This window comes from Leptopilina boulardi, unplaced genomic scaffold (assembly GCF_019393585.1).
Source record: "Leptopilina boulardi isolate dan_hultmark-lab unplaced genomic scaffold, ZJU_Lbou_2.1 LbouV2_162, whole genome shotgun sequence".
In the NCBI taxonomy this organism is placed as follows: Eukaryota; Metazoa; Arthropoda; class Insecta; order Hymenoptera; family Figitidae; genus Leptopilina; species Leptopilina boulardi.
The window spans coordinates 1,224,489-1,241,542 of NW_026137710.1; the positions used below are offsets into that span (position 1 = coordinate 1,224,489).

The 17,054-nt window shown below is 28.4% G+C and overlaps 1 protein-coding gene across 2 annotated transcripts in view; it reads left to right on the forward strand.

Moving 5' to 3' along the window:
• Nucleotides 1–203: 203 nt before the first annotated feature.
• Nucleotides 204–17,054, forward strand: part of LOC127276994 (uncharacterized) — a 183,093-nt gene continuing 166,242 nt past the window's right edge. For both annotated transcript variants that reach the window (XM_051297770.1, XM_051297769.1), the window contains exon 1: nucleotides 204–329. Coding sequence is in view for 1 of the 2 variants with exons in the window: in XM_051297769.1 (XP_051153726.1) it covers nucleotides 327–329 (3 nt within the window). In the remaining variant the exon portion in view is untranslated. The remainder of the gene's footprint in view (nucleotides 330–17,054) is intronic.

A 17,054-nucleotide genomic window follows, 5' to 3' on the forward strand; every position in this document is an offset into this window, starting at 1 on the left:
AAAGAAGAAATAAACGGTTTCGCTGCCCCTGATAATAGTCGATTGCAGACCCCTCTCATGCACGAAGAGTGTCACTTCCGCTTTAAATTGTTTGTAATAACGTAAAGTGACGAAAAGAAAAAATTTCTTAAAGTGGTAATAGCGAATGCGGGTGCGCGAGTGTCTGCGCTGCTAGGTTTTAAAGATAAATTATAGTACCCAGGTTTGCCATGTATTTGGTAAGCGCGACAGTCTCCCTCGCGGCATGAATGGAGTCGTCTGGTCTAGCCTAATTGTTCTTTCTGTACTTACAATAAAAACACTGGACAGTTTCAATTATATTCATAATGGTAAGCATTATTCGTATAACCTTTATTTACAATGATAAATAATAAAAATATCTTATAAATGTAAGTTTTTATTTCAATAGTAGTTCAATATTCTCACATGCGTACAGAAACTTAATACTTCTATCGACTATATATTGCAAGTGAATGGAATATCACTATATATTGATGCGCAGAGTCTCACTTAGACGTGCTGTTACTACTTGAATGATTTTCACGCATTCCATATAGCCTGAGCCTTGTTTCCCTCCAATAATTTTTTTAATTCGCATTTACTACTTACTTTTTATATTTTATTTTGATAATTTTATTTTAAAAATATTTTAATATAATTTATACAATAACCCGTGTAGAAACTGCGGTAACCAGGCTTACAATTAAAACTGGCGTTAGAAAAGTCCCTATAAGGTTGTCTTATTAATAAATTTTTTCATCTAGCCTTATAAGGACCCTAAAATTTCCTTATCAGGTTGCCATAATTATTAATCAGGTTAATACTATACTATACTTTTTTTACAACTTTAAGAAATATTATGATATAATTTAAAGAAGAATTTATCATTTATTAACATTCTTATTTACAAATTATTATTTATTTTTAATTAACGATTTAATTATTATTTATTAATTGATAATGAAGAATTTTTACATTAATTTATTATTTATTAAATGTTTACTGATTAATTATGATATATTTAATGCATATAACTGCAAAAAAATTGAAAAATGAGTTTTTTATATCGTTGGAATCGTAGAATAAAGATGCATCTTTAAATGCAAAACATTTTTAAAAATTGTTAACCTAATTAATAATAATTTTTGCATAATTACGCAATTTTACCAGTTACTACAAAGATTATCGAGTGATAATTCGAGAAACTGGGTTAACTCGTAGTTAAGTGGTGATATATATTAGGCGTTGTGACGTATTTTGAGGGTCGTGATTCGAAGGACCTAACAACTACACAGTAACTACATTTCTGAAAACACGCAGCTCATTTTTCGAGCCTTCTTCGCGCGAAATATATATATTCCAATGCGAAGTCCTTAAAATATTGGTGAAATTAGGGAAATGTCCACCTATAAGAAATATTGCTGTGTAATTTTGCTAAAATATTTCATTAAAATATTATAGAAAAATTCCAACTTAAATGATGCGCACTGGTCGATCTTAGTTTCTATAGCCTGTACAGCTGCGCAGTAGTTTTTAATTTTCTAGGATCCTAAGGTGTTGGAACATGTTAGAAAATAACGATTGATTTCATATTTTAAAAAGTTTCTAACTTTATTTGAAATATTTCCTAAATATATATATATATATATATATATATATATATATTTCTTATAGACGGACATTTTCCTTTTTACATCAACATTTCATGAGCCTGGCATTGAAACATTTCAAATTTTGAAATGAAATATTCATGAAATGTTTAGGAAATTTAATGTGCTGTGTGGGTGGTAACTACAGAGTGCTGTTGAAGCAGTGTAGTTACTAGGTGGTTCGCGAAACGAAGGCTAAAAAAATTAACTCCGTGATTTAAAGGACCTACACTGAGAAAAAAATGCTGTTGAATCAATGACATATGGATTTGATTCTATGAATAGTGTCATACCGGGCTGCCTAACGTATATGTCATTGTTTTGAAAGCACCGATTTTAATGATTCGATAGTGTCACTGTCATTGAAACATAAGCATATTTCTTAAATTGACAGAAAACTATGTTAATGTAAAGGTATGTTTATTGAGTCAACAGAATATTCTTTTGAATCAAAGAAATAAGTTTTTAAATTCAAAAGTATATGCTTTCGAATTTAAAAGCATATGCTTTAAAATCCATAGTACACTACCGTCCGAAATTGTGCGAACTCTGCTTTTTCAACAACTATAAAACTGTTCAAATCTTCAAAAATATTAAAACTAAAATTTTTTCCTCTTTATTTTATTAAAGCTAATAAAAGTCTGAAAGAAATGACACCTTGACAAAGAGAATATGTTAATTTTTCAATTAGATATCTAAGAAAAACCCAATTTTCAACGTTTTTACTATTTTTTTAATTTCTCTGGCAAAAATTAATATTTTCAAACGTTCTTAGGCTCATTGAAATCGTATTTTGTTATGCAATTCAAATTATATAAAACAATTCATGTACACATTCTTCCCTAGCGTAGGCAAACCGTGAAAGTTGGCTCATAAAATGTCAAAAAATTGTGATTAATATTTATATGACAAAAAATGATCAGTAAAATGTATAAATCTTAAATTTACTTACATAAATCAGAGAAGTTTAGAATGATATATTTACTTGATTTTTAAACATTATATTTTATTGTAGAATTAAATTTAAATTTTTTGACATTTTATGAGCCAACTTTCACGGTTTGCATACGCTAGGGAAGAATGTGTACATGAATTGTTTTATATAATTTGAATTGCATAACAAAATACGATTTCAATGAGCCTAAGAACGTTTAAAAATATTAATTTTTGCCAGAGAAATAAAAAAAATAGTAAAAACATTGAAAATTGGGTTTTTCTTAGATATCTAATTGAAAAATTAACATATTCTCTTTGTCAAGGTGTCATTTCTTTCAGAATTTTATTAGCTTTAATAAAATAAAGAGGAAAAAATTTTAGTTTTAATATTTTTGAAGATTTGAACAGTTTTATAGTTGTTAAAAAAGCAGAGTTCGCACAATTTCGGACGGTAGTGTATATGCTTTTGAGTCAATGGAAAAAGTTTTTAAATTTAAAGCATATGCTATAGAATCTATAGCATATACTATAAACTCAATCCTCTTATGAGGTTAAATGAAAACAACGATAAATCAAAAAAACTAATCTAAGCTTACAAATTTTTTATATATTATAATTAGTCCTCATGTTCACACTTCTATATATATATTTTTTTTTATTTCGCACTCTCACATATACAACACATCTATATATATTTAAATCGAAAGAATTTACCCTTCCATACACACACACACTCCCACACATATATATATTTTTTTTGAAGCCTGAAAAAACTTGGTATTCCGTAGTGGTCACCCATCAAAGTACTAACCGCGATCAACGTTGCTTAACTTTCGTGATTGACTAGAACCACCGAAGTCCAACGTGAAACAGTAGCTTCATAGCGTTCAACGATTACTTTACAGTCAAATTTCGTCCTCAAGATTTTTTCATATTAAGTAGATAAAAGAATATTATTATTAATATTAATATAATTTAATTGATAATTAAATATTTTTAAATTTTATGTTTCGAAAAAATACGAAAAATTATAAAATAGTAAAATAAATTTTTTTATAATTATAAACATATCATATGGGTTTTTAAAATTTTTAACTTAATCAAAAAATAAAATTTTTATGAATATATAAATTTTTATTTATAAACTTTATATTATATATAAATAAAATTTTATAAAAAGGGAAAAAAATCTTTTTATAGTTACATTTAAAAATCTATTATACAGATTGCCCGCAATGACGCCATTTATTACAACAAAAGTACACGATTAATAAATTAAAAGTTTAGATAATTGAAATAATAAGTCATGTCATTATTTTGATGACAATAGTTAAGAATGTTTTAATAAGTTGGGTATCAATGTCTCAAATGCATAGTGTCACGATTTTTATAGCATCTGCTATAGGCAGCCCGCAATAACACCATTCATTGAAACGAAAGCATATGCTTTCGTTTGCAAGAGCTCGCTTCTTTGAAGTAAACAATTTTTCGTATGATTCAAACTTATACACATTTTCTTCAAATTTACCTTTTAGATGCTTCAAATAAAAATTGTCAAAGAATTAATAAATTATTCTGTTGATATAAATAGATTAACTATAGCATCAATTTACACAATGGCATTAATTTTACATTACCATACTTTTGATTTAAATAGTTTCGTTTTTTCATTTTATGTAATATACTTTTCAATCAATAAAATTGTTATTGAATCAATAACGGGAAATTCAATAGCATTGAACTATTTGATTCAACAGTATTTTTTTCTCAGTGTAGTAACTACAGAATTTTATAAAGTTTATAAATTTTATAAAGCAATATATTTTTCAATATATATAATATATTGATATTATCTATTTTATTCATATTAATAATTATTATTTTATTTATAAATTAATAATTTAAAAAAATTAAATACCACTTTTAATAAATAGTACCTAATAAAATAATAAATATAACAATTCAATATGCTTATTTAAAAAAATTTTATTATTTATTACTATTATTTTTTTATTGATAAATAACATTATACTATTTTGAAATTCACTTGCAACTCGTCACTGGGGTTGTTTTTTGGGTTACTGATTAGGAATATGAACTCAGTTTCAGATGAAACTTGTTACTCGAGAGTATTGAAGGTCGCTGAATTCAAATCTGATAAAAGTTTTTCAAAATTCGAAATGGCGGATTCAATATGTCAGACAAAAAAATTAAAAATTGATCGTATTTGCTTGAAACTTGTTACTTGGGAGTTTTTGGAACCGCTGAATTTGAATCTAATGTTAGTTTTTTAAAATTAAAAATGGCGGATTCAATATGTCGGAAAGGAAAATTAAAAATCATTAGAATTTACTTAAAACTTCTTACTCAAAGGTTTTCGGGGTCGCTAAATTCGAATATGATGTTAGTTTTTCAAAATTCAAAATGGCTGATCCAATGTATATTTTTTTCTGTATTTTACATAAATCCATTTTTCCATAAAATAGTTTCATTATTATATACTACACTTTTGTAAAATTTAAAACTAATACATTTTTAAAATTCATTAAAAGTTATTTGTTTTGATTGGACAGAGAAACCGAATTTAGAAAAATATGTTCGCCATATTGGATCCGCCTTTTTGAATTTTGAAAAACTTACATCAGGTTCGTAATCAGCGACCCCAAAAACCCCCGAGTAAGGTGTTTCAAGCAATTCCGTCGAATTCAGAAAAATATGTCCGTCATATTGGATCCGCCATTTTGAATTTTGAAAAACTAACATCAGATTCGTAATCAGCGACCTTAAAAACCGAAGTTCACACAGTTTCAAAAATGTTGATAGTAAAAAAGTTTTTTAACATTTTGCACCCACATTTAAGATTTTTCTCCTCACAGAGAATGTGTTAATTGAATAAAAATATGATTCATAAAAAAATCGATTTCTTAGTATAATTTATTAATATAAGTATTTAACAAAGTATTTGTTAATATTCTGTAAAACGCAAATTATAATAACAATTATTTAAATTGAGAAGTGTTATAATTTTATTTAATGATTAATTCAACAATTAATTGATTAAAGTGTTTGAATTACTAAATGAATGAAAATTGTTTTGGATTATTTCAGAAAAATAATTGCAAAACGTTTTTTGCGTCGCTTAATTCGTTAATATGAATAAATATGTTTAAATAATTATTGCAAAATGTTTCTCGATGATTCTTATCGTAAAGAAAGAACAATTATTGTCAAATGTTTCTTGTCGCTTTAATTATTGCAATATAATATTTATAAAAGATTTATATATTTTTATAATAAATATATTTACGGCAGCCTGCAATAACTGTCCTTTATTTCATTTTGAAAAGCCTTATTCAAATTTCATACAATAATATAATATTTATATTTATATAAATATATATTTATTAATTGTTTAAACAAATATGACATTTATTTTTACATCAATAGGAAGATTGGTCCTTATTTTAAAAATTTTAAAATTTATATCATTCCCGGTCAGAATTTTGCTCTAAATTGAAAACAAGATATGTATTTTTTCATTTTGATTTTAATAAATATTTAATAGTGTCTCAAAGCCCATGAATTTTTACATATATTTTGTAGGGGAAAAAACACTTTATCGTAGATTTAATGTAGAATCATTTAAAATCAACCTTTTTCGAGTGAATTACTCTACTTTCTTAACAACAAAAAAGTGAAATATTTCTTTACAATTGCTTACTTTTAATATTATTAGATTTCTCTACTGGGATTTTTTATTCTTACTAAAATATGAATTATTATTTACTTATTTTATTTATTTATTTATTATTAGATATAAAAAAATATTTTTAATATTTTCTTAATACTACATCTACCACATGGATATTTAGTCCCATGATTCAGTTATTTTTGGATATATACCTGGGGTAAAATTCCTGTAGCGTATTGGTAGGGTGTATTTAAAAAACCGATATTTAAATTTCTGTAACGCTACCTCAAAATATTGTTCCTTAGGGAAAAAAAGAGATACGTATTCTTTAAAAATTATTTTTATTAATATTTATAGGTCGTTCTAGACCGTTTTTCATGAAAAATGGATTTTTACCATTATTGATCTGTTAAATAAGCAAAACCGAAGCAAAAATATTCAGACCTTTAACAAATTTACTATCATAATATCACCAAATGTGGACGTTGTGTAAAAGAAATAGATAAATATAATTTGAAGGTTATTACAAAACTGAAAAGAAAAAATTTGAAATTTAAGTGTAAAAATTGGTCTAAAAAGTCAATAAATCTTATTTTAATTAAGGGGGGTTTCTTATGAAAAAATCAATTTTAATTTTTTTGTATTTTACTCCTTAATATGTCAAAAATGCCCTCCTAAAATTTTAAGTCGATCTGAGTGATAGTTTTCGATATAGATCAGTTATAGTGGGTGGCGCAACCACTGTAACGTATAGCGCTATCATGGCCTTAAACGTGTTTTTCTCAAAATCATGTTTTTTTACGGTAGACACGCTTCAGAAAAAACGAAAAAAAATTGCCTTAAATCTTTTTGCATATTGTTTGGCACACCTTTGCGCAGTTTCTGAAATAGGATGAACTGAATTGGTAACCCCCCCTCCACCCCCCGCTAGATTTAAGTACGAAAAAACGTCGTTTTTTCGAATTTTCGATTCAAAAGCCCGCTATTTTATTACTTTTTGGTTTTCAGTAAAACCCCTAGTTTAGAAAGTCACCGCATATGTATATTTTAAGAATCTTTTTGATTTTTAATTTCCACTGATTTAAAATGTCGGAATCGTGTCCACCGCAAAACGCTTTTCTATTTTTAAGTCAACTTCACCACACTATAACGAACGTTTAATTCAATAATTTAAATGAAAACAAATGATTTCTTTAAAAATACTTTAATTTTAATATGTAAAAAGATTTAGACCGATATTTAAAAAAATAAAAATTATTGCAAAAAAAAATGTTCACTTTTCGCCTTTTTCATGAGAAACTCCCCTTAACTCCAGTTACTATGGCTTTGTTGCGTACATAAAGAACTTTTAATTCTTTTATATGGGCAATAATTAAATTAACCTCTAAACCTAACCTGTGCGTTTTATTGGTACCGAAGTTATTCTGTATTAACGATTTTTTAAAAAATTAGTTTAAAAACATTATTTAGTAGTTACTCAAGACATTGCAAATCAAATGTATATTTAGTTACGTAACTTTCTCTATTACTACTTTTTTAAAAATTAAGCATATTTTATTTTCATTATTTTCAATATTTAAATAAGTAGACGTCGTAAAAGAATAAATAATTAAAGTTTTCTTTGTCCACGAAAGCTATTAACAAATTTTTAAATTGAATATGTAATCTATAATACTAAATTTGTGTTTAGAAGCCATTCTTATTTAAAGGCCTCATAGACCCGAAGATGACAAGATTCGAGTACATTAAAATGACTTTTAAAAAATTTTCCGCCATATTGGATTTGTCATTTTGAAAAATTTACACTTGATTAGCAATTAAAGTCTCGAGTAACTATTAAATTATGTTTTTAAACTTATTACTTAAAAAATCGTCAATAAAAAATAACTTCGGTACCAGTAAAACGCACAAGTTACACAGGTCTACAAGGATTTTTTTAACATATCAGAGTGGTTTCCAATGTATTTTTTATGCTAAACACGATCCATGGTTCAAAAATTGCGTATCATGTCAGGATTTTCAGTAAACCCGGACAGTACGTAAGCTTGCCGCAAGCTTCAAATGTCCCACCTAACCCAAGATTGTATGATAAGCTTGCCGAAAATTTGTAGTGTAAGGTTACTGCAAGATTGCACAGTAAGATTATCGAAAGATTGCATGGTAAGCTTACCGAAAGATTGCAGTGTAAGGTTACTGAAAGATTGCATAATAAGATTATCACAAGCTTGCACGGTAAGCTTGTGGCAAGGTTGGTGCAAGGTTGCCAATAACCTTCCCCAATCAGCACAGAAGTTTCCATTGCAACTTTATGTGCTGATTAACAAGGTTATTTGTCAACCTTGCACCAACCTTGCGACAAGCTTACCGTGCAAGCTTACTGAGCAATCTTGCGATAATCTTACTGTGCAATCTTGCAGTAACCTTACACTGCAATCTTTCGGCAAGCTTACCATGCAAGCTTGAGTTAATTAAGACATTTGAAGCTTGCGGCAAGCTTACGTACTATCTGGGGAGCGGGGGTAAAGTCTCCAAAAATTGTGTTTTTGAGGATTTTAGTATTTTTTTAAGCTGACGTGATAGAGTTTCTATATAAGCTTAAATTAAAATTATACTTTACTCTTTAAGACTAATATGAGCATATTAGTCTTAAAAAGTAAGTTATAAGCTTTAATTTTAGCTTACATAGAAATCTTTGATAACGTCAGCTTAAAAAATAATAATAAAGAAAGTTACATAACTAAATATACATTTGATTTGCAATTAACGTCTTGAGTAACTACTAAATAATGTTTTTAAACATATTATTTAAAAAATCGTCAAAACAAAATAATTTTGGTACTAATAAAACGCACAGTTTATCTTTAGATGTAAATTTTTTCCTGACACAATAAAGCCATAGCAACTGGAGTTAATTAAAATAAGCTTTATTGACTTCTGGGACCAATTTTTATCTTCTCAGGGGGTCAATTACATAATTTTTTCCGGATCCCACAATCCGTATCCCACAATCCGGATGCTACAATCCGGATCCCACAATCTGAGTTTTTATTTGCACGATTTTTTTCAAAAAAACCTTTTTGCATTTTTTTGCATTATTTTTTTTGCTAATATCACTCTAAATACCCCACTATTTCAAATCTAAGCCAAAAATTTTAATTTTTTAAAAAGTTATGGAGATTTTCATTTTTCCTTACCCTTACCTATACCGACACCGACCGACACCAAAACAAGTTATATTATGGAGATTTTCATTTTTCCACCCTTACCTATACCGACACCGACCGACACCAAAACAAAATTTTTCGTTTTCTTTTATAAATTATTTACAGTTTCCCTTTAAAATTTTAAATCACATGCCTTACATACATGTGTATTCGAAAAAAATGCCAAATTTTTTTTTGCTCGATTATTTTTTATTTTTTTCCGCTTATAGCACTCAAAATACGTCACTATTAATTAACTAAAAATTGTAAATATTATATAAGTAAATAAAAAAAATTTTGACATTTATGTTTTCCAAATGTTTTTTTTGTGCTCTTTCGATTAGTGAAAGACATTTTTTTTTAATTTTAAAATTTGGACCCTTTTTTTCAAAATTTTTTTTGTCTTTTTTATAAGTTAGATCTTTTTTTTTAATTTTTCAGGCTTCCTGACCACCGTAGCGTTCGAAAGAGCAGAAAAAAACCTTTCGAAAACATAGAAAACAAATTTTTTCTCTTCTTTCTGTTTAAAATTTACAATTTTTTAAAAATTCACTGTTTAAATTTTTCAAAAAATTGCAACCTCCTCCCACTCCGATAGTTTTCGAAAAAAACCTAACAATACTTTGTTGTTACAGTACTTAACCCTAGGGCCAAACTATGTGCAGGTTGCAGCCCGATCCGATGAACTTTTTTTTTACTTATTAAGCTACAGGAATTTTACCCCATATCGAGGGGGAATTTACTAGTTAAAAACGTGTACACTTGACTACCGGTATTACACCTCATATTAGCCTTATTACTAAGTATTACACATTATTACAGAGTATTACACATTATTACAGAGATATTACAGAGTTTTTTGCGTTATTACAGCACTGTAATAACGCATTATTACCTGAGTAAATTCCCCCTCGCCCCATATATATTATTAAATTCTCCATTTCCTTCATGTAACAACCATTTGTTAAAATTTATATTAATATTTGATAATCTAAGATTTTCAGTTAATGTTAAACATTCAAAATTTGACCACAATTTACTTTTTTTAACACAGTTATTTACAGTCTGCGTTCTACCTCCATGTTTAACTATTAGTAATGTTTGTTTAAAATCTCCAGAAACAATCAATATTTTGTTTCCAAAATTTTTATTTTTATCACATCCCGTGTGGAAAAGTGATGTGGGCCCCCAGTGGGGGCCCTTATGGATCGCCCTCATGCCATGAGGGGCGCATATGGATGATCCATAGGGGCCCCTCATGGAAACGACATGCTCATCGATGAGGGCGCCCCTACGGGCGCCCTTATGGGCCCTCACGTTTGCCCTCATCTTGCCCTCATCTTGCCCTCAAGTTTGCCATAATGTTTTTTAATTAATAATATTAATAATAAAAGTTAATTAATAATAAATAAGCTTAAGTTATGAATAAATAACATATTTATTTAATAATTATTCAATTTTAAATTAAATTCTTACTCAAATTGAATTTATTAATTAACGTTCTAATTAATTAACTGTCGGATATAATTAAAAGTAATAATAAATTAATTAATTAAAAAATTAAAAAATATGTAATTTATGCATACTATTAACGGATATTTTCATTTTTCAATTAATTCATACATAGAATTAATGATTAAACGCAAACCTGAGAAATAAATAAATCTAACGCATGGGGGGAATCGAACCTACGACCTACGGACTATGAGTCTAACGCTTTACCAACTACGCTACGCACGCTACTGCAAAACGAATGCTAACTTCTTGATGCTATTTAAACTTAAAAAATACCTAACAAAGAAAAGTGCTTAACATCATTTAGTTAAAGTTAAGATATTAAATTATATTTTCCAATCAAATGCAATTTATAAAATATAATTAATTATATGCTTTATGATTATTATCATGAATCATCTCAGGTGAATGTTCAAAAAAAGTGTAAATATATTTTTATTAAAAACGCGTTTTCGATCATGAGGGCGATCCATGCGGGCCCCTACGATGGCTCTCATCTATTTTGCCATAAGTGTGAGTGTTATTTTCAAAAAAGTGTAAATATATTTTTATTAAAAACGCGTTTTTCTTTGTTCTGAATCATTATAAACATTAATTTTTTGGTGATAAAAAAATATTTGATTTTTGGACTTAGAAAATTTTGCTAATCGATCATGAGGGCGATCCATGCGGGGCCCCTACGTTGCCCCTCATGGATTCGCCATATGGATCAGCCCTCATGGGCCCCCGCCGGGGGCCCCGAACTCTTGAGGGCAAGATCGTGGCTTTTTCCACACGGGATAAATCTTTTAATAATCTATTTAGTACTTCAAAAGCATATTTTGAGATTATCGTTATTTTATCCAAAAGTTGCTATTCCTGTCCATGATACAACAAGAATAGGAAATTTCAAAAAATTCGATATTAGACCCATTTTTTAAATTAAAAATGGTTTTGACTTTTTTTAAGTTTGGTACTATTTTTTATTTATTCATTTATTTTTTTGAAAGCTAAAAATGTGTATTTTATACTATGCTGCACTCGTCAACTCATAACAATATTTGATTCTACCCACTCATTCAGCTCATTACACAAAAAAAGATATCTGACACAATATTCGAAATTAAAGTCACTTAGTAAAAAAAGAGAGAAAAGAGTTCCTGAAAAAAATTCAGTGACATCGTAAATAATAAAAAAAGAAATTTTAAAAGAAGGACAATCAGACACGGAAAAAATGAATTCAGTAGATTTTACAGAACTATCACGGAGTAGCGGATACAGCTCTTTACGAAACTGAGTGTTGTAAAATGTCACGAAATATTCAGGATAAACTCCAGAAATATTCAGCATAAACAACGAAAGTTCTGTAGTTTATCCGAAAATATCCATCACATTTTACAAAACTCAGTTTCGTAAAGAGCTGTATCCGCTACTCCGTCACAGTTTTGTAAAATATACTGAATTAATTTTTTCCGTGGAAAAAAACGAAAGAAGACTACCAAAAAAATAATTCGTCTACTTCATCATTCAGCACAAAATACATTAAAAATCCCTTTCTGTCAAATTGGTTGAAACTTCGTAACAGTGATGTTCAAGTGATTCTAAGCAAAAGCTCTCTGGGTCAAAACTCCTCTTTCCGGGCAAAATTACCCGCTAGAAGCTTTTATAAGTCAAAAGAAGTGAGTTACTTTTTGCAACCGTTATACCTGTAAAATGTACAAAATGCCAATTAAAGCTGAGATCTTAAATATTATGTTGTCAAATTGTCAAATTTTTCCATACATTACTCTAGATTATGCCGGAAATCAAAAACATTAATACGAAAGTACGAAAATTGCATAATTTTATTTTGAAATCTTTTCGGTGTTATAAATACAAAAAAATTTTCTTGATATACATTGAGAAGCAGAATTTTATCAACTTTCCAACCATCTAAGGTAGAAGTCTCTATCTTTTTTAACTTAAAATATCTTGCATTAAAGTCAGCACCGAATTTCCACTCCTTCCACACACCTGTCTTAAATGAAGAAAAAGTTGGTCCCCGATGCCGAAAAAAAACTCTTATATATTTTGAATCTCTGGACACTAAATAAACAAAATTTCAAAGATTCAAAATCGTAACCGATCCTCCTGCATGACTTTTTATGTATTTATTGTTTTTTTATGCATTATAATGAAAAATTGCTTCATTACGATGTGCAGATCAGTTGAAATTACTAGTGCAACTTTTTTATACTTATTAAATGTAAAAATAATAATAATAATAATACATAACTATAATTTTTGGGAATAAAAGTTAGACGATCAATATTGTAATTATAAATTCGCACTGTCAACAAAAATAATAAGAGAGTATTTTCCCTAGAACACCGCAGATGCAAACATTGGATTATCCAAATTTTCTATCACTTCTTATTCTTATTAATATACGCAACATTAGTTACTGCTATTGGAATTTGTATTTGTATCGTGTAAGAAAATAAATGATAACAAGTTGGCTAAAATTAGTTCAAAGTTTTGTAGATATAGTTGATTTATTTTTATTCACGCGTTTTGTCATGATTAAAATAGAAAGTTTGTACCTTATGTGGTAAAAAAATTGTTTGCAAAGACGGTAATTTAAAAACTTTCTTCTTCACAGAAAGTCATAAAAAGATCTTCCAAACTTTTATGAATAAAAGTTTTTCTTTAAGTAATTTAAAATTGCCAACGATAGAATTGCCGTTGATAAGTTCAGATAATATTTTTTGACAATTTACACACATGCTCGATACAAAATTTTAAATTATTTAAAGAAAAATTTCTATTCTCATAAGTTTTGATCAGCTTTTCTTGGTTTTCTGTGATAAAAAAAGTTTCTAAATTACCGTCTTTGCAAACAATTTTTCTACCACACAATGCACAAATTTTTTTATATTACAATTATGACAACAGGCGTGATTTAACTTGTAGTAATAAGTCATTTTTAAATAGATTAAAAATAAATCAACTACATCTACAAAACTTTGAACTACTTTTAGCCAACTTGTTATCATTTATTTTCTTACACGATACAAATACAAATTCCAATAGCAGTAACTAATGTTGCGTATATTAATAAGAATAAGAAGTGATAGAAAATTTGGATAATCTAATGTTTGCATCTGCGGTGTTCTAGGGAAAATACTCTCTTATTATTTTTGTTGACAGTGCGAATTTATAATTACAATATTGATCGTCCAACTTTTATTCCCAAAAATTATAGTTATGTATTATTATTATTATTATTTTTACATTTAATAAGTATAAAAAAATTGCACTAGTAATTTCAACTGATCTGCACATCGTAATGAAGCAATTTTTCATTATAATGCATAAAAAACAATAAATACATAAAAAGTCATGCAGGAGGATCGGTTACGATTTTGAATCTTTGAAATTTTGTTTATTTAGTGTCCAGAGATTCAAAATATATGAGTTTTTTTTCGGCATCAGGGACCAACTTTTTCTTCGTTAAAGATAGGTGTGTCCACGTTAGTCGTACCAACAATTTCCGACGGTAGTGTAATTTTCCGACACCAATCGGAAAATGTTCAGGGGGTAAACCACCCCCTGAAAGATTTAAAAACTGAATTAAACCATACAAATATTTATTAATTCGCTCCAAAAAATATATGTTGACCACAAGATCAAAATAAAATTTACATGTCTTAACGTTTTTAATAAACAAAATTTTAAGGGGGTAAACTACCCCTAAAATGATATTTTCTTTATTTATACTTTAACAAAGGTAATTTATTGATAAAATGTTTTTATTAATTAGTACTAACAAGAAGCAAATTAAAAACTGAAATAAGAAGGTGACATTTCACACTATATATACTACACGTGGAGTCAAAAAAATCTTTAAAATACATTAATAAATGATAAAAAATTAAGGGTGTACTTCCGAAGTAGGGGTACCTCCGATCTTAATGAAACATGGTATACTAACGTATTTTGGTGCTCTGATTACGAAAATGATAGTGAAAATTGGCGCAAATTTGATTATCATGGTAAAAACCATAAAAAACACCATAAAATCATGGTTTTTTGCGATTATCTCGTAAAAAACAAAAAATTTCGAAAAAAGTTTTAGACAAAAGTTGTAGATCTAAGAAAACACACATTTTATGTTTTATGCATTTTTTACCAAACGTCATTATTTTTCGAGAAAAATCCAAAAAACGATCAAAAACGCAACAAAATGATGGAAAAATAGTAACTAGAGAGGAATTTGGTAGTTGTAAGTATACTAACGTATTTTGGAGCGCTGATTACCAAATTTAATAGTGAAAATTGGCGCAAATTTGATTATCATGGCGAAATCGTGGCCAGAGGGGGTATTAGTTGACTCGTATATAGTATCATATTCACCATTACTCAGGATCCAACGAATTCCGCAAAATACTTTCGGCCATATCCACCCCCTCTCGCCAAGATTGTTTTAAAAGAAAAGCGAGCATTACCTTACGCGGCCGAAGGCCGTGTTTACTATTTTGCGTTTACCGCTGCTGTAGACTCCACCCCACAATTCCTGCTAAATACTTTCGGCCATATCCACCCCCTCTCGCCACGATTTCGCCATATTTATTTTCGTAATCAGCGCTCCTAAATACGTTAGTATACTTACAACTACCAAATTCCTCTCTAGTTACTATTTTTCCATAACTTTGTTGTGTTTTTGATCGTTTTTGGATTTTTCTCGAAAAATAATGACGTTTGGTAAAAAATTCATAAAACATAAAATGTGTGTTTTTTTTTGAGATCTACAACTTTTATCCAAAACTTTTTTCGAAATTTTGCGTTTTTTACGGGATAATCGCAAAAAACCATGATTTTATGGTGTTTTTTATGTTTTTTACCATGATAATCCAATTTGCACCAATTTTCACTATCATTTTCGTAATCAGCGCACCAAAATACGTTAGTATACCAAGTTTTATTAAAATCGGAGGTACCCCTACTTCGGAAGTATATCAAAAATTAAACTTATGCATATTATTCAATTTACATCTGTTGGAATAATATGTATAGTTTTCCAAATCCCAGCCAAAAATAATAAGGGAAGAGTGCCGGTTGTTGGCACCGCTACGTTAATGCAATAGTCAAAGTTTCTAAAAAATAATTATATTTAACAAAATTGACGTTATATGGGTTTTCGGGGTCGCAGTTTCTAATGTTTCTAACTTTTTAGTATTCTTTTTATATATTTTATTGGTTAAATCTTTTTCTTGACGCTCTTTTTTATTATCCTCCGTTTCCAATAAAAATTTAATATTCGTACATACTTACATTCTTGTGTTGGCGCTCTTTTCTTTAATCTCTGATTCTGTCAAAATTTGTACATTTTTACGCTTTAAATCATTTTCTAGACGCTGCTTTTTTTCGATTTTTGTTTCTAAACGCAATTTTTTATTCTTACTTTCTAAATTCCTTCGTTGGCGCTCTTTTTTCCACTTTCTGTTTCTGTTATAATTTTATCATATTTTCGCTTTAAATCGTTTTCTAGACGCTGCTTTTTTCAATTTCTGTTTCTAATAATTTTTTTTATATAGTAAATTTCTGTTTCTTATCGATTACGTTTTCTCTGCCCATCCTTTTCTTGTCTTTCTATTTTTTGTTCTATTGTTTCCTGAAACCTAGCCTTTTTTTCTTTCTTTATCTTTTAAAGAATAAGGTCTTTTTTGTTTATTTTCTATGTACAGTGGAAATTTTAAATCTAATTGCTCCCTTGATTTAGGAAAAAGGGAAAAATTCGGATTTTTGCATTTTAATTCTTCGCTGTGGATAATAGAAAGTCGCTTCCAATCGTTTTCAATAATTAAGTTTCTAGTTTCAGACGTTATTTTAACAGGAAAAGAAAATAAAGAATTCTTTTTAAACATTAAGCTTAAATGCTGCCTCATTCTGCTGTGAACGTAATCAAGAGTATTCGGCATTATATTAAAATATAAAGATGTTGCAAATGCTATTGCAAATATTCCACAATCAACACCATTCGGTTGTTGATGAACTTTTGCAAAAAGTACGGTTGGTTTAAAGGGATACACTGAAAAAAAT